At 37.1% G+C, this 25,087-nt stretch overlaps 1 protein-coding gene across 2 annotated transcripts in view; it reads right to left on the bottom strand.

The window, feature by feature from the left end:
* The window catches only part of ADAMTS19 (ADAM metallopeptidase with thrombospondin type 1 motif 19), a 107,094-nt gene that overhangs the window by 45,739 nt on the left and 36,268 nt on the right, over nt 1-25,087 (bottom strand). For both annotated transcript variants that reach the window (XM_087715880.1, XM_087715881.1), the window contains exons 7-8: nt 22,466-22,509; nt 2,047-2,152 (exon numbers count right to left, since the gene is read on the bottom strand). In XM_087715880.1, the coding sequence (XP_087572006.1) occupies nt 2,047-2,152; nt 22,466-22,509 (150 nt within the window). The remainder of the gene's footprint in view (nt 1-2,046; nt 2,153-22,465; nt 22,510-25,087) is intronic.

The raw sequence follows: 25,087 nt of genomic DNA, 5'->3' as shown, positions 1-25,087 counted from the left end.
TTAGGCCTCCTCCGAGTTCCATCCACCAGTCAGTGCCGACTGGCGACTACGCGGAGGAGAGCCTTCTCAGTAGCAGCTCCGACCCTTTGGAACGACCTCCCCGTGGAGATTCGCACCCTCACCACCGTCCAGACCTTCCGCACAGCCCTTAGGATCTGGCTATCCCGTCAGGCCTGGGGATAAGATTCTGATTCGCCCCACCCGAATGTTGAATGAAAGTTGCGTTTTATTGTTTTATTTTTATTTATGCACTGTCTTATGTTTTTTGTGTTGCACCCCCCTTCCCATGTATTGTAAGCCGCCCTGAGTCCCCTCAGGGAAAAGGGCGACCTATAAATCATAAATAAATCCTAAATCCTAAAATGAGGCAGGTATATGCTCATAAAAAAAATCAAAGAAGCAATTACTGGAAGTCAGTGAAATAAATATCCATTGGGTCATGATTATTCAGTCCATTGAATAATCAGAAATGGTACATGAATTGAAGAACAACAATAATTCCTTGTACCAAAGTTCCTTGTGCTTCACCTATGAATATAGACAACTTCATTTTAACAGCTTTATTTTATTTGCGAAAATGGGAGACAGATAGTAAGTTGTTGTTTTTTTCTATGTACGATAAGCCCTTAAGAGAACAAGCTGAAAATTTCTGCAGTTGATATATCCAAATAACCAATAATAATTTGCAGGATTTCATATTTATAATTCCCTTTTGAAAAATCAAATGTTATAAAATGTGTTTTAGTCTAAATAAAATATCTATTGTAAGTGTTTCTTATAAAGCCCACCTGAAAATTATCTTTGCTCCATTTTTTATATGATTGCATAAACAATGGCAGGCTTTAAAAATCTCTTTGATAATATACTCAAGTTATGAATCATTACTTTACAAAGTCTGTTTTTAATTTAAGTTTTGGGCTTTTCTTTTCAAACAAATCTTATTAAATTGTAAAACAGAATAGTAAATAAGACACTACTATCAATACCCTTGAGAGACTCCATATTTATACAACAAAACAATACTGTAATAAATTCCATAGTATAAAAGGATAGAACTAGGCAAGATATAGATTCTCATTTCTGTTCCTTTGTTTATCCCACCACATAAATATTAAGGCCATATGATGAGAAAAGATGCTCAATTCCCACCTTTGAGGTTTCACCTGTGTATTTTTCGAACGACATTTTAATTTCCACTTTTTCAATCAAGTTCTGAAACAGGAAGTAAGCACTGCTAATCAGGAAATAAATTGGAGGAAACTTGACCCAAGTATGATGGCTGTTCATTTAGAAACCTGCTGATTGTGGTGGTGGTGGGGAGTTGTATTAATTTTGGCTTTCAGCAGGATACTTTCTCCCTATGGACAGTAGGAGCATAGGGGGAGGATTCTCCTGGACTCAGGATTCTGTTGTAAAAGTAAGTGGAGGCTATGACTTTGGGGGGGGGAAATTTAATCGTAGTAGTCTTCTGGTGTGACCATTCCTCTGTTTTTTTCATGTGAAATTTCATGTCCAGAAAATATTCCATCTGGTTTCCAGAAATCCAAAAATTAACTCTCTCTTTTTAAAGTATATTTCCCCTTGCTTTCTAACTAAGTCTCTGCCAGGTGCAAAGAATGAGGATTGCATATTAAGTTCCAATTAAGATTTATTGCTCAAGCCTATATATTAGAATTTAGTCAATTAACTGTCAGCAGTGAATTGGTGCTAAAGAAGAGTCCAAGGAATTCAAAGGATGCTGGACATGGAGCATTTTTGAAAAATTCTAGGCTGAATCCTCCCTTGACTCTATTCCCAGGGTCTGGTTCTTCTTCTCCTAGAATCTTCATTTCTCTCATTTAATTATTTGCAATATTACCAACCAGTGAAATATTTTTTCTTTGCATTTATATATGGAATATATAAAATAAGCATTCTATTTAAAAACCCAGCAGCATATGAAAAGCAAAAATATCAAATCCTCTCACTCAAATTGGGGCTTATTTTTTTTCTTTAAGCCACTGTATGCAACTGTAAATTTAGATATTGCTGATTTCATTTACTTACTTGTGACCCATTTCATGAGCAATAGTAAATGCAAGATTCAGACCGTTGTCCTCTGCAATTATACATTTTCGTTTTTCACTACACATGCCATTCAAATATGCTATTCCTAAAAGATACAAGAATCATAATTATTTAGCATATTTGATATTATCTAAGTAAATTCATTTCCTGCTATTACTAAGGTTTGCATATGCTTACCAAAAATACCTCACCCCAATAATATTATACTGATAAGTCTCTTTAATTTCTGTCAAAAATATAGTAATTAAAATATAGATACTGCTTTCTTAGGATGCATCTCTAAAACATATATAATAATGGACATTTCAAGTGTGATGTTTAATTAAGGGATTTATTATGCAAAATTACAAGGGGTAACCCAAATCTGATGGCATTAGTACACTGCTGGAATATCTTCTTTGCTGCTACATATTTTTTATTGTACATATGTACAAGAAATTTAGATAGCATTTAAATGATTTATTGCATGTTTTGGTTTATGATTATATACTTTCTAAAGGCTTTTGCTTCCCCTGTCCCATTTTTTAAAAAAATCAGTGGACATTTTCTAGTAATATCATAGGCATAGGTTAAACAAATGCAGATCCTCTGAAGAAATCAAGAACAAAGGAAAAAGTACAAAAGGGTAGAATAAATAGTCTACTAGTCTATACTTAGTCTACTATTTAGTGTAATAGTCTAACAAACACTGTCTCAACATGTCTTTTACATATTCCATGCCAGATTTCTCCATGTACAAAATAACATGATTACATGCTGCAATGTAAATTCAAACTGTAATATAACATTCTGGATGAAACAATAAGGATTTCATCTCAATGTTAATTTGAAAGTAATACCCCATGTTAGTAGAAAGTGGATTTTTCCCATCCATAGCAAAAGTTTATCCAGGACACATTATTCTTTTAAAAAGGAATAGATTAGCTTAAGAAACTATCAAACAGGACTTGAAATGCATGTTATTAATCAACACTTTAATTATAGAATAGAGATATATGGCTTCATAGGTTCCCAAAATGTTGTTTGGGAAAACCTTTTCAAACTGGCCATAATTTTTATATTATAATTAGCAAGAATTCACTGATAAAACCATACTTTCTACTACAAATACATTCCCTGACTTAGTTTTGGCATTAACACAAACTGTAAAATTAAGGCAACCGGTTAACTGAGTTTCTTATACATTTATTTAGTTACAAGACAGTAGCAATGCAACAGAATGTAGAAATATCATAAAAGGTAACTAGAAATTAATCTAAGAGCTGAGAGCAAAACTGTCATAACAGCCTGAAGCATTTGTGCCACACTGCATTAACCTCAACCTTGGAGAAGTAACATAAACATATACATATGGACGGAAAATGTGAAAAGAATTAAAATGATACAGTGGTGATAAATAACATAGGAAGTAAATATAGAGAGGAAACTATAGGAGATCATGAGACACATACATATCCCCTTTGCCTTTACAAAGGAAGAAATGAGCATCATCAATCAATTAGCCTAATTTCTTGAAGAAAGCAATGAACTGTTTGTGCTATCAACAGAACATTGTAGGTAGTCCTCATTTACCAACCATTCATTCAGTGTCTATTTGAAGTTAGAAAGGCACTGAATGAATGGTAGTTACAGCTGGTCCTCAAAGTTATGGTCATTGCAGCAGCCTTGATCACAATAGTCAAAATTTGGGTGCTTGGCAGCCTTCCCACATTTACAACTACAGTATGTGCTTAAACTATTCCAACCAGCCTATCTGCCCCCCCATCTCTGCCCTTTGGCCCCCCGCTGCACTCCAATGCCCCTGGCTACCCCTGTGTCCCAAGTGATCTTCATTGTCTTCTTCTCCCTCTGACAAGGCACATGCGGCTGAGGCAACTGCTTATTTATGCAGAAGGACTTAAAGCAGAGACCAGCAGAGAAGGCAGGGCAGGTGAAGCATGAAGTCCTTGACTAATGACTGTGCTGTCCTCGCCTAAGGCTTGCAACTGGGACTATAGTTTTTGCTAGGTGGTGCAGTCACATGATAATTTATATACTGACCGCTTTGCTTAGCAGTGAAATCCCAGGCCCAATTAGAGTTGAGGACTAACTGCAATAAAACAGTTGTTAAAGGTTTGGATTGACTATTTCTTATCTCTTTGGGCAACAGAGGATAAATAGAAAACATATCACGTATCATTTCAGGTAAGCAACTCATTGGCCAAACAGATAGGAATATTAGCTCTCCATGTGGTCCAAATGTTTTAGTTTGTCTATCAGCACTCATTGAAGTCTCTCCTAGAAATATTCTATTGTTTGTCTCAACCAGGATTAAATGATACATTGACAAAAAGAATGTACATTTGGTTTACATTTGTGCTTCAAATTTTGCTACTTAACAGCGGTCTTGCCTTTTAATGCTGACATTCCATTGAACGTAGATATATACAGAAATTTACTGAGCATGGTTTTCAGTGAGAATTCTTATAAATTGTATAAGAAAAGCCACAAGCTATAAATAATAAAAAAAATATTTTAGGTTTTCCTTTCTTGCTAAAGGATTTATTTCAAATATATAAAAAGTTGGCTTTTTATCTACTGAAACTCAAGGCAACTTGCCCATTGATTATCATGTTATACATGAAATCTGCTACAAAAGAAGAAAGAGGAAGAGGGAAAGTGGGAGGATAAATGAAAAAAGAGAAGGAACTATTACAGCAATCTTTAAAGTACACATATCTCTACTTCAATTACAATCTGGCAGGTTTAGCCTAGCAAGCAGGTCAATTCTAAGAGCAACCCCACTTTCACCTGGAATAAATGGAGTATTTTTCATTCAGAAGGAAATGTAAAACTGTTTGGAACAGGCAAATATACATTTCTCTGGACAAACATTTTCTATTGTTACTTGACCCATATCTAGAAACTCCTTTTCCCTTTTCTCCCCCCACCCCACTGTGTGTGTGTGTGTGTGTGTGTGTGTGTGTGCGCTTGTGCAACATCCAGTGTACATTGGCTTCAAATCCTTGGTTCAAAGTAGAATGGATCACTGGATATTAACAGCCTTCAGATGGTGATGCATTCCTGCCTCAGTAGCTTTATAACAAATTTAAATCATTAGCAGAAAGGGGGCAAAACTAAATCCTATCTTACAAAATAATTATTGTGTCAAAGATCAATAATCCCTACCACTTCTTCCATATAAATTAAAGTGACATGTACAAAACCTAAATGTAGAAGTATAAAGAAGGTAAAGTGTTTTCAATAATGTCCAGTGAATTATGGATTAAAAAGACAGGCTGTAACTTGCGAAGGTATCTGGCTTGTAATATCTACAAATATCGAAAACTGCTGGATTTTTTCTTCCCCCAAATGAAATAATCTTCATACTGATAGGATACTGATTATCCTATCTGTTATATCTCTAGCCTAATAAGAAGCTTATTTCTCTCATTGTGTGTTACCATGCCTAAAATGGTGGTAATGCCCAAAAAATGTTTCTAAACGAAACCCGAACAGATTCTAAAAAGAACGCCATCTTTCAAACAGTCTTGTCTTGGATTTGTTAGGACTGTATACACAGTAAATGCAACTGGATCCAGTTCACCAGCTGGTAATCTTCATAAACTGATCAGATTTGGCAACTCTTGAATTATCTTTGAAAAGTTTCCAGAAGTTGCAGTAGATACAGATATTATAGGTAGGATGCTAATTGGCACAAGATTCAGGAACTGTGTGATTTGTACGTAATTAAATCATTAGTAATTGTTTCCTGAGTACAATTTAAAGCATTTATAATAAACTTCAAAGCTCCAAGAAGGCTTGACTTCTTAAAAAATTACATTTCCCATTGTGAAACAGACTAGGAAGTGAGGCTTTTTAAAAAATATGGCTGCTGTCAAGAGTCGTCATTTTTACTAGCAGTAAAATACAATTTGAGAGTTGCTTTTAGATTTCTACTTTCACAGATTTTAGAAAACTATAAATACACATCTATTTCACCAAACTTTTAGCAATTAATTAGCATTTGTATTAATTTCAGTACTTCTTCAGTACTTCTTAGATTCAATCTTTTGTTTTCCAAAGTTTATTAGCTGCCTTGAATATTTGATAGGGTAGAAAGGTAAGTCACAAGTGAAATAAATAAAAAATAAATAGAACAACCAGAATTTGGACTGTGTGAAAATGTTTTCAAATGTTCCTGTTGAAGCTGTGAGGTGATACAGATTTTGTTTTCAAAGGGTACGTCAGAGCATATAGGACTTTACTACCTGTTAATGTCAAGCTAAAGCAGCCACATCTTTTTCTGGCAATTGCATGAAACGTAATTGCTTTAACGTGTTACACATACTATAGAATAGATGTTACACTTGCTTTCCCATGCATTCTAATACTTATTTGGAGACTGTATCAGAATTGCTGCTACTTGCTATATACTGGTTTAAGTTACCAGTCTAGTTTTGGTATTTTGGACCAGCTAAAGTTTTTCAAGAGCCAATAGGATGTGCAACACACTCCTGGAAGGATGAAAAAGTGTTAAATGGTGCTTTCAAGTCTAAATCCAACCAACAACTTCCAAAAAAAAGAGATAATAATAATAATAATAATGATAATGATAATAATAATAATAATAATAATAATAATAATAATAATAATAATAATAATAATGCAAAAATTATAATATCAAAACAGCAACAAACTGGTGGGAACATCAGCCTGAAAAAGTCACCGAAAATCAGATGGTCAAGATCTTGTGGGATTTCCGTATACAAACCGACAAAATACTGGCGCATAATACACCAGACATCACACTGGTTGAGAAAAATAAGGTCACAATCATAGACATCGCAATACCAGGTGATAGCAGGGTCGCCGAGAAGGAACATGAAAAAATCGCAAGATACCAGGACTTAAAAATCGAAATTCAACGACTATGGCACAAACCAGCAGTGGTAATTCCAGTGGTAATTGGCACACTGGGTGCTATTCCAAAAGCACTGGAATTACATTTAAAACAGTTAAATATTGACAAAATCACCATCAGTCAAATGCAAAAAGCCGCACTGCTTGGATCTGCACGCATATTACGAAAATACGTTACGACGTCCTAGGCCCCTGGGTGGGGCCCGACTAGTAACCAATGCCAAATCCGGCGAAACAACTGGCCGCTGTGATACAATTGTATAATAATAATAATAATAATAATAATAATAATAATAATAATAATAATAATAATAATAATAATTTCGATCAGACCAACGGCGTTTTTATCAAAGTCTTAATGTAAATGGTGACACCAAAAGTGAAAAACCAGAAAAACAGGCCACAGTTGAATTCTGGAAAGAATTGTGGGAAAATGCAAAGGACTACAACAAGGAAGCAAAGTGGATACATGACTTTGAGAAAAGCATTGGCAACAAACAAATGCAAGTATTAGAAATAACAACTGAGATGGTCAAAAATCGAGTTAAAAAGGTAAAGAATTGGACATCACCTGGAAAGGACCAATTACATGGTTTCTGGCTCAAATATCTGACCAGTTTACATGCAATATTGGCCAGGCAACTGAATGAAATTTTACAAAAGGGCCAAATTGATGAATGGTTGACAACTGGAAAAACATACTTGATTCAGAAAGATCCAACTAAAGGAACAACACCTGAAAACTATAGACCAATAACATGCTTGCCAACAACCTTCAAATTACTCACAGGCATTATTGCAGATAACATGATGGATTATTTGGAAACAAACAACATCTTGCCAGTAGAGCAAAAAGGCAACAAAAGAAGGAGCAGGGGCACAAAAGATCAGCTTCTAATTGATAAAATGATATTAGAAAATTGTAAGAACAGAAAAACGAATTTGAATATGGTCTGGATTGATTACAAAAAGGCATTTGACTCACTGCCACATAGTTGGATCATAAAATGCTTAGAAACAACTGGCATTAGCAAAAATATTACATCCTTTACTGAAAAGGCAATGAAACAATGGAGAACTGAGTTGGCAGTAGGGAATGAGAGCTACGGAATGGTTAATATCAAGCGAGGAATTTTCCAGGGTGATTCACTTTCACCTCTTCTCTTCATCATCGCAATGATCCCACTATCAGTAATCTTAAAAAAAATGAAATTAGGCTACCAAACAGCCAAAAAAGCTGAAAAAATTTCGTATTTACTATATATGGATGATTTGAAACTCTATGGAAAGTCAGAAATAGAAATCCAATCATTGACAAATACAGTCCGAGTATTCAGCACCGATATTTCAATGCAGTTTGGCATGGAAAAATGCGCCACTGTATCCATAAAAAGGGGCAAAATCACTGCATCTGAGGGAATTGAAATGCCCAATGGCCAACTAATTAAATGCAAAGAAAATGAAGCCTACAAATACTTAGGCATTCTGCAGTTGGATAACATCAAGCATGGAGAAGTAAAAACTATTGTCAGACGAGAGTACACCAACAGAGTTAGGAAAATTTTGAAATCTAAATTGAATGGTGGAAATACAATCAAGGCCATAAATACCTGGGCAATACCAGTTATAAGATACACAGCTGGCATAGTTAACTGGACACAAGCTGATTTGGACCTTTTGGACCGAAAAACCAGGAAACTAATGACAATGCACTACAGTTTACATCCACGTGGTGATACTGATAGACTATATCTGCCCTGAAAATCAGGTGGCAGAGGATTATTACAAGTGAAGCAAACAGTTGAAGAAGAAAAACATGCACTGGCTGATTATTTAAAAGAAAGTCAAGAACATCTATTAATCGAAGTAAAGAACAAAAATCTACTGAAGGCCCAACAGACAAAACAAGAATACAGAAAAGATGTGATAAAATCAAGAATGGAGAGTTGGCAGAACAAAGCACTGCATGGTCAATTTCTGGAAAAAATAAAAGATAAAGTGGACAGGGAACAAACTTGGTTATGGTTAAAAACAGGTACATTAAAGAAAGAAACAGAGTCACTAATCCTGGCTGCGCAAGAACAAGCTATCCGCACAAATGCCATTAAGGCCAAAATAGAAAAATCCTCTGATGATGCCAAATGCAGACTTTGCAAAGAAGCTGACGAAACTGTTGATCACATACTCAGCTGCTGTAAAAAAATCGCGCAGACTGATTATAAATTGCGGCACAATTCAGTAGCACAAATGATCCATTGGAATTTGTGTAAAAATTATAATATTAAAACAGCAACAAACTGGTGGGAACATCAGCCTGAAAGAGTCACAGAAAATCAGATGGTCAAGATCTTGTGGGATTTCCGTATACAAACCGACAAAATACTGGCGCATAATACACCAGACATCACACTGGTTGAGAAAAATAAGGTCACAATCATAGACATCGCAATACCAGGTGATAGCAGGGTCGCCGAGAAGGAACATGAAAAAATTGCAAGATACCAGGACTTAAAAATCGAAATTCAACGACTATGGCACAAACCAGCAGTGGTAATTCCAGTGGTAATTGGTACACTGGGTGCTATTCCAAAAGCACTGGAATTACATTTAAAACAGTTAAAAATTGACAAAATCACCATCAGTCAAATGCAAAAAGCCGCACTGCTTGGATCTGCACGCATATTGCGAAAATACGTTACGACGTCCTAGGCCCCTGGGTGGGGCCCGACTAGTAACCAATGCCAAATCCGGCGAAACAACTGGCCGCTGTGATACAATTGTATAATAATAATAATAATAATAATAATAATAATAATAATAATAATAATGTATTAGTATCAAAAGCCACCAGCAAAACTGAAAGGATCATATTGCCTATATAGGCAAGCAAAGCATTCTGTCTCAAAATCAAGCCCGGATGGTAAAAAATAAACTAATATGAATAAGATGTGTGAACAGGACCATTTTTTTAAAAAAAGTGTAAACTGTATCGCACAAAAAAAAGCAAAAATCTGTTGCTCCGAAGGTCAGTCCCATTACTGTACTGAAATATTTTGAGGGAATAACAGAACATTTCTTTACACCAGAAAGCAACTGAGAATTTGCCAAGATAACAGGAAAATTCCCAAAACCTTCCAAAAACAGTTCATCTAATTCATGGCAGACTATCTTAATTAGCCTTCTAGCCCTTCAGAGGATTAATCCCAATAAATCTTAATCACAACAAATAGTCCTTTGCCAATAAGAAAAAAGCTTGAACAAAGAATAACCAAAAGCAGTAGAGACAAATTTCTTGAAGATGGGCTTCAGCATGAGTCCCAAAAAATTCCGAAGAGTAAACCTCTGGTCCTGGTGAATGATCTAGATTGGATCTTGCCAAAAAGCTTCTCCATACCTAAATGGCTATTTCACTTCATACAAATAAGTATATCCAGAATGTTCCTTATTGAAAAAATAAACCCAGATATCCATTCTTTTTACAAAATTGTGAAATACCCGTCATGACAGTCTATGTGGTGAAATCTCACACGCAGAAAGTTGGAAGATAGGCATAAATCCCAATATTATTATGACCGATTCATGAAAATAAGATTATTGTGTAGCAGAATGGGTGGCGTATGAACAGACTTCCAATTTTGTCCTGATCCCTCAAGGCTTTAGTCTAAGCCAGGGGTGTCAAACCCAAGGCCCAAGGGCCAGATCTGGCCCAAGGGGTGCTCAGATCTGGGCCGCAGGGCCACCCTTGAAACAGCGAAGGCCCATGGTGCCTCTGCCAGCGAAAATGGAGCTCTGGGAGGCCACGTAAGGCCCATCTGGGCTCCGTTTTTGGCTGCAACAGCCTCTGGAAGCCCTCAGCCAGTGAAACACGAGGTCCTGAGAGCCCACCACTGTCTTTTCACTGGCAGAGAGCTGCAGGAGGCCATTGCTGTTGAAAATGGAGCCTGGTCATCTCACCTGGTCATGAACCTCTCCAGCATCCTGAGATCAAACACAACCCTGATGCAGCCCTCAATGAAATCAAGTTTGACACCCCAGGTCTAAGCTAAGTACATACTGAAGATACCTCAGCAAACTGATGGGGAACACATGAACAGAGGATGTTACATTAAACTCGTCCCTAACCTTTTGAGAAGAAAAGTTGAACTTGTGTCCTTTTTCCCTTTTCACTGATAGATAAGATGTGTGTTAACTACTCCAGTTTGCAGCAGATATGGCTCTTCCCTCTGGTGTCTGGCAACTATTTGCCTTTTTGACAAGGGAAGACTCAGGGTTCTCCTCCTCCTGGGCAGACAAAGTAGGAGAGCAGAAGGGGTAGCTTAGGAAAGTGACCTACTTCTTTTGATCAGTAGCCAGAGTCACTTTCTTTGCTTCCTCTTCTTTTTTTCAGCCAGCAGCCCCAGTAAAGGGAGATATAAACTACTTTTCCTCCTTCTTTCCCTGCTCTGCCTATCCATGGCAAGAGAAGCAAGGGAATAATGGGTCACTTCTGCTCCCTACAACAGTGTTTTTCAACCTTTTTTGTGCAAAGGCACACTTTTTTCATGAAAAAAATTACGAGGCACACCACCATTAGAAAATGTTAAATTTTTTTAACTCTGTGCCTATATTGACTATAGGCGGGTGTTTTTCCCATGGCACACCTTACACTATGTCACGGCACACTAGTGTGCCGCGGCACAGTGGTTGAAAAACACTGCCCTACAATTTGTCTCCTCTAGTGGCAGTAGAAGGGAGAGGTACTGAAGGAGTGGGAGAAAGAAGCCCATGACAGGATTGAAAACTGTCAACAGAAGAGCCATTTCCTATTCTTTCTCTTTCTGTTTGCCTCCCTCTTTCTTGGCAAGAAAAATAGGGAGAAACATTGAGGGACCTGGTCCCTTCTCTATCCCAGTTTCTCTTGCTGTAATAGAAGTAGCAGGTAATATCTCTCTTAATGGTATTTGCTTGTCTGAGGCCATAATAAAGATTGATTGATTGATTCTTAATGTCAGGATTGCACAGAGGGGTTTATTTCATGGGCTTGAAGAACTGAAAGCAGAATACCCATGGTTCTTGGCATTTACTGGCACCGAAGGAGACATTCCCCACCCTACTTCTCTTCCCTCTCTTCTTCTTATGAGCAGAGAGCCTCTAGTTTTTCTTACTGACAAGACAAATTAAGAACTGGAAATGTAACCAGCAGGTTTTTTTTACTGGAATACTTTTGGATACGGCATTTTAGTGTCTAGTATTAGCTAACAACATTTCAGTTCTGGTGAGCAAAAGAGCTCTCAAAAAGAATGGAACACCTACTAGAATTGTGACCAGAATTATAATAAATTATGTACAGATTTTTTTAAGAACCCTGAGATTCTTACACAAAGCAATAGGTAAAGGCAAAGGTTCCCCTCGCACATATGTGCTAGTCACTCCCGACTCTAGGGGATAGTGCCCATCTCCATTACAAAGCTAAAGAGCCAATGCTGTCTAAAGACGTTTCCGTGGTCATGTGGCGGACATTACCAAACACTAAAGGCACACAGAATGCTGTTACCTCCCCACCAAAGGTGGTTCCTGTTTTTCTACTTGCATTTTTATATGCTTTCAAACTGCTTGGCTGGCAGAAGCTGGGACAAGTAACATAAGCTCACTCCATTATGCGATGCTAGGGCTTCAAACCGCTGAACTGTCAACCTTTCTGATTGACAAGTTCAGATCTTAGCCACTGAGCCACCACATCCCTTACACAAAGCAATAGACTTGGGCAAAAAAAGCTAGAATTATAAATAGTCTTTGACTCATAACCACTTGTCTAGAAACTGTTCAAAGTTACAATGGCACTGGAAAAAAAGTGACTTATGACCAATCCTAATGCTTATGACCATTGCAGTATCCCCAGAATCACATGATTAAAATTTGGGCACTTGGCAACCAACAACTATTTACAATGGTTGCAGTGTCCCAAGATTACATGACCTCCATTAGCAACTTTCCCAGAAGGCATCTAACAAGCAAACTCAGTGGGGGAAGCTTGATTACTTAACAATTCAGTTAACTGCAATGAATGCAGTTAACAACCATAACAAAAAATGGTTGCAAAACTACATGCAATTCACTTATCAACTGCCTTGCTTTGCAATTAAAATTCTAGTCTCAATTGTGGTCATAAGTCAAAGACTACCTGTATTTTGATTGTCGCTTTCTGATTTTTGACAAATTAGTGTTATGAAAAACATTATTTTCAGACAGATATCACCACACAATTGTCTCATTTAATTTTATTTTACTATTCATTTTCTACATCCCATTAAAATTATATACTCATCTAGAATTCCTTTTGGTAGATGAGTTTCCCTTGGAAAGCTGCACTATCTTTGGAAAAAAAAACAGTACCACTTTACAAAGACAGCAGAGCTTTTCAAGTGCTATCTTCAAAAAGAAGGAAAAAAGCAGGAAAGTAGGAAACATTTGCTGGAAAAGCTGAGTCCAAAAAAAGAGAGAAATCTGGCACAGGAAACTGGGAGAAAAAGCAGTTGGGGTCTATGACAATTCACCATGGCCAACTCGCCACTGCCCACTTGCCATGACCAACTCGCTATGGGACAACAGTTACCCTAATATCAAAGAATAGAATAGAATCATTAAAGAAAGGATGTCAAAGGAGGGACTGAATGAAATGTGAATGACAAAAATTAAAATATTTTATTTACTTTGAATAATTAAATTGAATTTTTAAATTGTCCTTCAGTGAGTTATCCCGCAGCAAGACGACCATGGCAAGTTGGCTGTGGTGAGTTGGCTGCAATGAGCTGGTTGTGGCAAGTTGTCCCATTCCAAGTAGCTGGGTGAATGAATGCTTGCTGATGCTTACTAGGGCAGGCTGAATAGTTGATGGTACTTGCTAAACCAAGCTAGGGATCACATAGGACCTGGGAGACAAGGCAGCTGGGCAAATGAGTGGCTGCTAGCACAATTGAGGCTTTCTGGGTTGTGGCAAGCAGCCCCAGAGCTGTGAGGTTCTGGGATGTTTGCAGCATTGCAAATAAGTTACAGAGAAGTCAAAAGGACATAGATTGGGTGGGAGGAGATAGGCAGGTAGGAGAAATTGAAATGTCCTTGCAGTTGTAAGTGCAGATGAGTTACTAAGCACCTGAATTTTAATCAAGTGACTCTAGGGCACTACAATAGCCAGAACCTCAGGCACAGGTAGTAAGTCCATTTTTTCTAGCATCATTGTAACTTCAAATGATCACTAAACTAATTACCATAAGTTGAGCACTACCCATGCTATAGATTTTTTTCTTAATTCTGCCACTGCTATGACTGATAATCTTCTATGCCTGTAATAGTTGAGATAATGTAAAAATGCCCTTGCCCATTTAAAGAAGTTTACTACTTTAGAATCTAGATGCAATGAAATGTGTTTTATTCATTTTATTTCTTAATAAACAGTGTTGTAGTTGAGCATGAAACTTCTATAAAACATTAGCAACTGAATTCATTTTTTTTTTTTTGCAAAGTGGTTTCAAGTGTTTTCTTTCGCTATTAATTCCATGTATTAGGAAACAAAAACTAGATTCAAGAGAACAGCTGCTCCTGTTTAACCATCACAGCATTAGGTAAGAGAAAGATTTTCTTCTGTGTGTGAGAGGGGGGGAGGAGTGCGGGAGAGAGGGAGGGAGGGAGAGAGAGAGAATGTCCCTACTTTCCTTTTTCCTGTGGCTTCTTATTAAGCACAGCTGGAATGGTTCCAAGATTAAAATCCACAGAGAGAGTACAATTGATCTCTTGTAATAGTTAAGCCTTTAACAGTCGATCTTAGGGATTGCTTAAAAACTTACCTAAAAACTGAAACTTGATACACTTTGCTTTTCAAGTATCATTGCTTGAAGGAACATTATAATTTTATAACAATTAAGTTTAAAGAACCTATGGTTTCTACATGCTAGAATATGAATAAATAGAGTTAAGTCAGATCCCATACAAAGTTATTCAAAAGTAAATTCCAATAAATTCAACTAAAATCAAATAAGTACACATAAATTGCTAATTCTATGTTGAATCATATTTTCAAAAATAAGTAGAATTGATAGTTGTATTCAATTAAATTTTTAAAAGCACAAATATGCAGAACAATAAAATAGACAAGTTTGTTAATTCATAACTGTTTTTCCTTTTATATATCCTTTGTCATGTGATCAATATATGTCAGGCACAAACAAGCAAGACCCACGAGTAGAGTTCAAACTAGCAACTTTATAGTTCTATACCTATTTCATAGAAATCCCTCCAGACTGGTAGCTTTCACTTTGGAAAGACTAGAAAAGACTCAAAAGCTTTTTTTTTGGGGGGGGGGGGGTAATCTAATCTAAAGGTATTTTAACATTTTGCTCTAAAACATTTTTGTCTGATCTAGGACAGACTTTGTTCTTAATATTTACTGATGTGATAAGGTGAAGTGGTTGCTAAATGAATAGATGCAGGGGTAGGTTGCTGCAGGTTCACACAGTTTCAGGAGAACCTCTGGCTAAAAATCTGCCTAGTTCAGAGAACCCACAAATTCCACCCACGGCTGGTCACGCCCACCCTGACCCACCCCTCCCCTCCCAGGGGTCCCCAAATGGCCCGTTTGGGATGCCATATAGGTACACAGCCAGCATGGAGGCTTGGAGAGGACAAAAAACAGGCATCCTGGAAGGCCAGAAATGAGCCCATTTCCAGCCTCTGGAGCCTGGGAGAGACCGTTTTCATCCTCCCGGAGGCTCAACCCAAGCCTCCTTTTTTTTAGGGAGGGCAAAAATTACCACCCCCACCGTGGTGCAGGAGGCTGACCAGGCCACGCCTACCATGGCCATACCCATCCAGCAACCGAGCAGAGAAGTCGTTGCTAAAATTTTTGAAGCCCACCCTTGAATAAATGTATTAATCCATAAATAATGAAGTCATAAGTAGCCCTCAGTTTACGATGGAAATAGGGACCAGGATTACTGTCACTAAGTGATGTGATAATAAAGGGGCAGCATTGCTTAGCGATGCCAATCCCAGCAGTCCTGTAATCCTATAATCCTATGTCTGGTGCAAGCAACCAGATCCACATGTTTAAACTAAAGTAGAAAACTAACTACTTTATTATATTTTGCCTATTATACAGGAATCTCCCAACTCCTTGCCCTCTCTTGGGAACAAATAGATAAGGTTCAATGAAGCTTAGAAGTGGTCAGTCCTGGATCTCTTGCATCTGCAAGCAGTAGAATCCTTGTTCTCTGGCTTGATTGTTTGCTTTCAGTTGTTTCATTATGTAGTTGGTAACATAATCAGTGTGAATAAGGTGAGGTTTGCTCCTTGTTTATATATAGTAGATTGCCCTGCCAATTTTGGTGGCGATGTAATTTTCTTTTTGATAGTCAAAGAGAAGGGAATTGTTTTCTGCTTGTTTGCCTAGTGTTAATTTCTGCTTATCAGGGTGTTGGTTGCTGGAGAGGATGTTTCCTTCTTGGTTCCTTCTTGGTTTTTTATTGTCTCTTTTGAAAATTATGTAAATATGGTTTTATATTTCTATTGATTTTAAACATTTTTCAACAACCAAACTGGATTCCAACACTTAAGAGTAGAAGAAACCAAAATTAAGAGCTATTATATAAAATTTAATCTAAATTATTTGGAATACTTTCCTGAAATATGTTGTCCTCATATGCAAAGCATAAAGCAACAAAATAACAGCAAAGAGGAGAACAGGAAGGCAGACAGAAATATAAACGAATGAGCCATGGTGGCGTAATGGTTAAAATGCAGTACTACTTCTTCTAACTGCTGCCTGCCTGCAATTTGGCAATTCAAATCTCACCAGGATCAAGGTTGACTCAGCCTTCCATGCTTCTGAGGTTGGTAAAATGAGGACCCAGATTGTTGGGGGCAATCTGTATAAACCACTTAGAAAGAGTTGTAAAGCACTGTGAAGCGCTATATAAATCTAAGTGCTATTGCTATTAAGACTTGGAAAAAGTCTGTGGATAGAGAGAAAGAAAAGAAAATTTGAAAACATGAAAATCTTCTATGGTCACATCTTGACTACAAATTGCAGATGATAACTAGGTGGCAGCCAAGAGGGTACCCATATTTTTGCAATCCAGTTATACTAGCTCTATTGAAGCTGAAATGAGGACTTTCATAAAGGATTTCCATAAATCTTACATTATTGTAGAAAGAACTGACAGCTTCAGTGGCTAGATCACACAAAAGAAGAATTTTTTTTATCCCCAAATTGTTACTTAATGATAGAAATGCTTTCTGTAATCAGGAGAACTATCCAACAATTGATTTATCTCATTTACTATTAAAATTACAATCTGATTTTTGCCCTTTTGAGAGTTCAAGAATAGATGGAATGAAACAACCAAATTTACAAGCTAGATTCAAAAAATACAGGTACCTGAGATCATATTGTTACATCTAACAGATAATAAAAAGGTAAGTCCCTAAGATGTTTCTTTTTTCTTTATTAGTATCTTAAAGCATCCATTATAACATATTGCAGATAGCCTTTGCAAAGTGAAATAGGGCTCACACATAAAGCTTAAATGTTTTGGACACTTAATGCTAAGGCAAGAATCAATAGAAAAAATCCTGATGCATGAAAAGACAAGGTGATTGAATACTATCACTGATGTCCACAAATATGAGCTTATACCAACACAAAGATGCAGTTATTGATAGACAGAAATGAAGTCCACTGCGACAATTAAAAAAAAACGGCCATATTTAAGAAATTAGTTCCAAAAAGTGAGATCTTTTGTATGAATCAGAAGAATAGTCTTAAGAAGAAATGAAGGGCCACAAGTAGAAATGAAATGTTATTGATTTATTTTCAAAATCTATATGTCAACCATCTCACCACTAACATTATGGACCAATTAAAGGAAAATAAATAAAAACAAATAGACAAGATGAAGAAAATGCTAAAAAAAAAAAAAATGAAGAAAAAACCTGATATTTACTGGTCATGAAAATTACTGGTCAGAACACACTGATGAAAAGAAACTGATACTTGATAGAGTAAAGAAGGATACTAAAGTACAAAGTTATACAACCTCTAGAAAAAAACCTGTCAAACTGGCGGGCTGTGGGCTGGATATGTGATGTGCAGCCATACCCACTCTGACTCAGCAAAGGCAAAAAACATTGCAATACATCATGATCCAGCCTGTAAACGTGATCATGCTTTAGAAGCTTTGGTCTATGATTTTCATAATCCATGGCTATTGAGAAGGCTGACTTGAGCTTTGGGAAATTGAAGTCAAGTTATTAGTGCAAAAAGAAAAAGACAACAGACTTTAGAAATAATTCATACAGAAACTGGCATTTTACACAATCTGAAGTAATCTTATGTAATAAATACCTACCATATTTAAAACACAAACCATCACTCTTTAGGATTGTGCTTTCATGCAGAAAACCGATAAGCAGCACTAATAAATCCTAACGTATTTGAATGGTACATTTATAAGGCTTCAACTTTCATAATTTTCACCCAAATGCATTTGAAAAAAGCTAAGTCATATTTGAAATAGCAAATGTGATATATATTATTCCTATGTTTCTAAGTTGTTTTTTTCTGTTATTAATAAACACAAGTGTTTCTCAGATACACATACTTCAAAGCATGAGTTGGGGGAAATTAAGCTTGCAGTTCTGTTTCTGAAAAGAAACTATTTCATTTTCTTTCCTTATACCAAATGTTTTTTATCAGAGAAAAAAGAAGGGAGAATAACATTGTTTTACATGTATGTTGCTTAAAGAGTATAAAACTATACATTATATACTGAAATTTTGCTGTCCTGTGGGTTGCTTAAAAAATCCATGTTTAATTTTCCTCTTAGAACACTCCTATTCATTTTATACTTGGAAATAATTCTCACTGTGTAATGAAGTTTATTCCTACACAATACATGATTTGAACCTCAAATACAGTATTTATAGAGGATGTGGTACAAATATTTTACTTTTTGTTGGTTTCTACTTCAGAAATTCTCAGATTTTCTCAATTCAGTGTCATTGTCTCAGTAACTTTTTCATGGTGCCCCTAGATCATGTGATGTTCAACAGATGTCAAAAATTGCTGTATTTCTCTCAAAAAACTTAAATACCCATTTGCATACTTATTGAGTTTCCTGTAGAAACCTAGTGCTCCATAGTAATCAGTTTGTGAACCATGGCTCTAATTTATAACTCATTATGATTTTGTTTGTTGTTTGATACACTCAACTATGCACACATAAAATGCTATTTGGCTCTATAAGGTAGGGATGTCAAATCGATTTCATTGAGGGCTGCATCAGGTTTGTGTTTGACCTCAGGGTGCCAAGGGTGGACATGGCCAGCTCAATGTCGCTCATGTTGGGGATGCCTTTGGTGGCCTGAGCACTCTGCCAGCAAAAATGGGCTCCCGAGCTACAGGAGCAGCCTCCTGCAACACTCTGCCAGCAAAAATGGAACCCGTGAGGGTTGCACGCAGCCCTTGCAAGCTCTGTGGGACACATTGGACACGTAGGCACAGGGCAGTAGCCAACTCTGGCAAAGGCACCACAGGCCAGTCCTTCGCTGTTTCCAAGGCAGCTCCACGGGCCACATCTAAGCACCCCGCGGACTAGATCTGACCCCCGGGCCTTGAATTTGATGCCCCTGCTATAATGGATACCTAAGATAATTCACAATCACTAGGTGCTCATTATTGAAAAAGATACAGCTCTTGTCAGCAGTCTTATCACATAAAAAGTTTCCCCAAAATGATCAAAGAAATTATGTTCTGATTACAATTAAAAATTAAAGACCATTATATCAAATTACAATATAACAAACAAGTCCACAAATAATATTAAAATGGAAAAAGGAATAAAGTGATCATTGCCCCTAAAATTGAACTAATTACATTCCAGCACTTTCATTAGTTGCATCAGTTTGATCTTCTTTATATTTATTTGTTGTTTACTCCTTGCTAAACCAAATCAAATTCAACTTTTACTTTACATTAAGATTTTTCATAAGAAATAACCTTAAATGGCAAAGCACAATTCTGATGTATACCGTATCAGAATTTTGACCAGAATTCTTGGACATACAGAAACCAACCGTGGCACGACAAAACCGCGAAGCCCTTATCCGCGGAGACATAAGTGTGTCGCTAAAGCCGCAACGTCATCACTGCGCAGCATCACCGCTGCGACAACAGCGCGGCAACAGAAGGGCGCTTTAAAATGGCGCCGCGGCAGAAAGCCGATTTCAATTACGGTAAGGGTTAGGATTAGGTTTAGGGGTTTCTTTTAGGGTTAGGTTTAGGGTTAGGTTTAGGGTTAGGTTTAGGGTTAGGTTTAGGGTTAGGTTTAGGGTTAGATTAAGGGTACTGAGTGCTTGGGAATGCACGGATTTGCCCTCCGTGATTATGTCATCGCGGTAGGGTCGCGTTTTTCCTTAGCGCTTCGAATGGCGCGAATTAGTCTTCACGCTTATGTCTCCGCGGATAAGGGCTTCGCGGATTTGTGGTGGAACCGAAACCAACAGCATGCAGTGTTGAGGAATTCTCAGAGAATTAGCCTGGGGGAGGAAGGAACAAGCGAGGAACTAGTTGTTGCATAGCCACAAACAGCATAAGCATGACCTCCCCAAAGTTCTTTGGTAAACCCTTATGGGAATGCAACAAGGCAGGCTGCAGGACTGGAATTGCCAGAGGTAGGGACCAGAGGATGTTGAAATAATTGAAGCACTGTTGCCTTCCAATTCCTTATCTCTGTCTTCTGTTGATGTAAGCACGGTTCCACTATCTTTTAGAGCAGTGATGGCAAACCTATGGCATGCATGCCATAGGTAGCACGCAGAGCCCTCTCTGCGGGCATGGCAGCCATCGCCCCAGCCTAACTCCACCACACATGTGTGGGCCTCCCCCCAGCCAGCTGGTCTTCAGGTCTCTGCCACACATGCATGGGGGAAGGGCCTATGAGGGGGAGATGCACATGCATTTGGGGGCCTCACACTGTGCCCTCACATTTTGGCTTTCAGGTTGATGCAGGAAGCCTTCTAGGCCCAAAATAGGGCATGGGGGCATGCACGTCCCCCTGCACCCCATTTTGGCTTGGTGCAGGTAGCCTTCCAGGTGCAAAACTGGGCACCCCCCATATGCCATAAGAAATGGGATACAGGGGTGCTCCGTTTTGGGCATGGAAATCCTCCTGCACCAAACTGGAAGCAAAAAATAGGCAAGGGGAGGCGGGGCGCATGCATGGGGGAGTGCAAGGGGTCATGCATGCATGCGCAGGGGGTTTCATGCACATGCATGGGGAGCACATGGGGGGCTTGCGTACCCATGCATTATGGGTATGGGGGCGCTGTTAGCCATCACTGTCCTAGGGCAATCCAACAGTTGCCTGTGGGTTCTGGTGTATTTTCTTTTACAGAGGGGTGTGAAAAATGAGCCTAGTAAAATTAATGTCAGGCACAATCAATAACATCTACTTGTGAATAGCTTTAGATTGTAACTTTATCTTTCATCAGCTATGTTACAAGAATCTCATCAGATTGCTTGCCTTCCCCTGGGAATGACTAAATATGGCTTCATGGATTTCAAAGGAAGTCATGTTTACGCTGTTTACAGCTATGCAAGGACCCCAAGCTAGGCCTTCGCTTGACTCCCTCTTCCAGCCTAGCTGGCAATTCTCCAATATACAGGAACTATATCATAAAAAAAAGCACTCTAACATAACTTGAAGAAATTTATTTCAATTTATTTAATTACATCTTTAACAAGTTAAATTCATATGCTTCCATGTTCTTTTTGAAACACCTGCTGTAGAATACTTACAGTATTATGCATATTCATCAAGTAAGAAAAGCTGTCATAAATATTAATGAATGTAATACACACCATGATTATTAATATTTTAAGAGTTTATTAGTAGAATGCAAACATTCCCTTTAAAAATGACTCTGCTCAAAAGGTCAAAAAGAAAAGAAAAAATTCTCCACAATGTCTGAAATTTGATGAATATTTATTGAATAAGCCTCAATATATATGATCACATTGATAAACTAGTTTATTTACTTGGGCAATCTAGTAAGGTAAAAGAACAATAGATTTCACTGATTGTCAGAATTCAATTTCAAAACTCTCCTCAAAAAACTATTTACTGAGAGAAGCAAAAACAATTTTACTTCCAGAGCAGCAAGGTTCATAGTGATAGCTACACCCATTTTCAAATATAGGGAATATATTTTAAGTCTTCTGAATCTGTAAATTCATAAAATATATGCTTTTTATCATAATCTTTCCCATAAGATGACTTTTTTTATTTCAATGACTATATCTAGTGCTTGCTGACCACTACCAAAAACCCTGCTGGAAAGTCAAACTTTTCCATTCCACAAGAACTGAAGTCGTTTGTATCCAAAGTAATGTTCTCCATTTCTTTACCTCATATATGTCCAAGTCTTAAAATGATACTTTTGAAGAGCTTTTTTTAACTTCACTTACCCACTGTATCACAAGGCTCATCTTTGTGCACACAGAAATCCTTCCTAAAATTGGGATGAAAAAAAAGGCAAACTCTTAATATTCTTCACCAATAAGATTAAAGGATTGCAATCCTACAATACATATATATGCACTTTATATGCAAATATAAGCATTTGTTTTTATATTAAAAGGTTGTTTTGTAATAATAAAAGAAAATAATGATTCAGTGGATAGGCTTTCTTTGAATTTTATATAGATATGCTACTCTTAGACTACAGTACACATTATCTGGGAAAACCTGTCTTTTAGGCTTTGTGACTAAATAATGCACTTCTAATTACTGTAGGTTCAAACTTCACTGAGCACTTCATTTCGAACTTTCTCCTTTCTTGCGGATGCACAGATTTCGGTTTTGCTATGTGTTATTGTCATTTCCTTGTGAAACTTTGTTGAAGCCCTCAACAGTATTGCTTCATTTTTTGCTTTTTCTCATTGTGAAAACAGAGCAGCGATATAATAATGAGGAAAGATCAAATGTAAAGATTTCCCCTGTCCAGTCATATCCAACTCTAGGGGGCAGTGCTCATCTCTGTTTTCTAGCTGAGGGAACCAGCATTGTTCAAAGATGCTTCTGTGATCATGTGGCCAGCATGACTATATTCCAAGGTGCTCTCAAGTGACATACATTGTTTTAAATTTGTAACTTCTGAGACAGTCCTTTCCTGATCCTTTCTGATTCTGTGAGTCTAACTTCAAACTTGGACATTATTGTACTCTTTGTGAAAATTAAATAACTAACATGTGGAATAATCTCATATATGAAAATGGAAGCATTGATACAACACTGTTCATATATGTTATACTATCAAAGAAGCTGGTCTATTTTGCAAGTACTTTATCAAGGTTAAAAGTAAAGGTTCCCCTCGCACATATGTGCTAGTCATTCTCGACTCTAGGGGGCGGTGCTCATTTCCGTTTCAAAGCCGAAGAGCCAGCGCTGTCCAAAGATGTCTCCATGGTCATGTGGCTGGCATGACTAAACACACAGAACACTGTTACCTTCCCACCAAAGGTGGTTTTTATTTTTCTACTTGTATTTTTGCATGCCTTCGAACTACTAGGTTGGCAGAAGCTAGGACAAGTAATGGGAGCTCACTCTGTTACACTGTGCTAGGGATTCAAAATGCCGAACTTTTGACCTTTCTGATCGACAAGCTCAGGGTCTTAGCCACTGAGTCACCACGTCCCTTGTTTTATCAAGGTTACCAAAGATTTAACAGACCTTTATTCAAGGGGAATATAGTAAAGCTTTAAAAAGATTTATGATTGTTTTCTAAAGCTTAACTAATGAAAGAAAAGTATGTCAGGCAAGAACGGGCAACTACACTCATTACCATAAATTATACCTTGTTCATAAAGATTTAAACCTATTAAGTACAGTACTTCAAGAGGTCCTTCAGGCAATGCAAAAATTGAATATTCAGCTCCTAAAGATAAAACCTATAATTATATATGAATCTCTTCAAAGAAATAAGTAAAAAGGCAGTCAGATACATAAAAATGCATAAAAGGGGAATGGGGGTATCTATAACATATGATAACAAAGTACAGCATAAGGAAATTGCAAAAGAAAACTTTTCAATGAATTTCAATTGCACTAAACTCAGCTACTTATTAAGATTAAATTCTATTTTAATAACAAGGAAATTGCAAAAGAAAACTTTTCAATGAATTTCAATTGCACTAAACTCAGCTACTTATTAAGGTTAAATTCTATTTTAATAACAATACTTTTAAATATTTATTTACTCATTTATTTGTTATATTTATAGCCTGTTCCAATTAACAAGGATTCTGGGCAGGCCATAAATCATTAAGTAACTTAAATTTAAGATAAAATTTAAAATAATAATTATACTTTAAATCAATCTCTGTTATTGTTAGTCTTAAACATTCTAGTATCATCTGTCTTACTAACTTAAAATCAGGTCAGGTATAATGCTTTACTGACAATTTAAAAAGCTTGCATGTGTAAATACATTTCAGCTAACTAGTAAAAGTTTCAGGTCTTTGAGACTGTTAGATTATTTATCAATGACTAAGACTGAATTTATGATTATCCAGGCATCATACATATTTTTATTATTGTTTATCAGCCAGATGTTCAGACTGAATTTGGCATTTCTGTCTACCTATCACATCCTTCCCAAGAACTTGAGATAGGCAGATGTTGTTTGAGTGTGTTAAAAATATTATTTTAGGATGAAAGTTGCCTTTTCCATTTGAGTGATAGTGATTTTGTCAATGCTGTTGGTGTTCAAGTGGTAACTCCAGATGTTTTCGGATTGCACCTAAGGCACCTATTACTATTGGTGCTATCTTTGTTTTCTTTTGCCACAATCAGTCTACATCTATTTGCAGGTCATTATATTTTGTGATTTTTCTCAATTTTTTCCCCTTCTATTCTGCTGTTTCAGGTATTACCCTATCCACTATACAGATTTTTTTTGTACATCTTGTTAGATCTCGGGTGTTATGTGGCAAGTGCTTATGACCAAGAGATGGTTCTGATAATGGAATGTGTGCAAGAATAGCTACTTGTGGATTCAGCTCTGATCTGACCTCAAGAATTAGAAGTAT

The sequence above is a fragment of the Thamnophis sirtalis genome, unplaced genomic scaffold (genome assembly GCF_051295495.1).
Source record: "Thamnophis sirtalis isolate CommonGarterSnake01/CBP01778 unplaced genomic scaffold, rThaSir2_p1.2 scaffold_5, whole genome shotgun sequence".
Classification (NCBI taxonomy): domain Eukaryota; kingdom Metazoa; phylum Chordata; class Lepidosauria; order Squamata; family Natricidae; genus Thamnophis; species Thamnophis sirtalis.
Note: the sequence above shows the minus strand (reverse complement) of the source record. Positions and strands in the feature narration are given on the sequence as shown.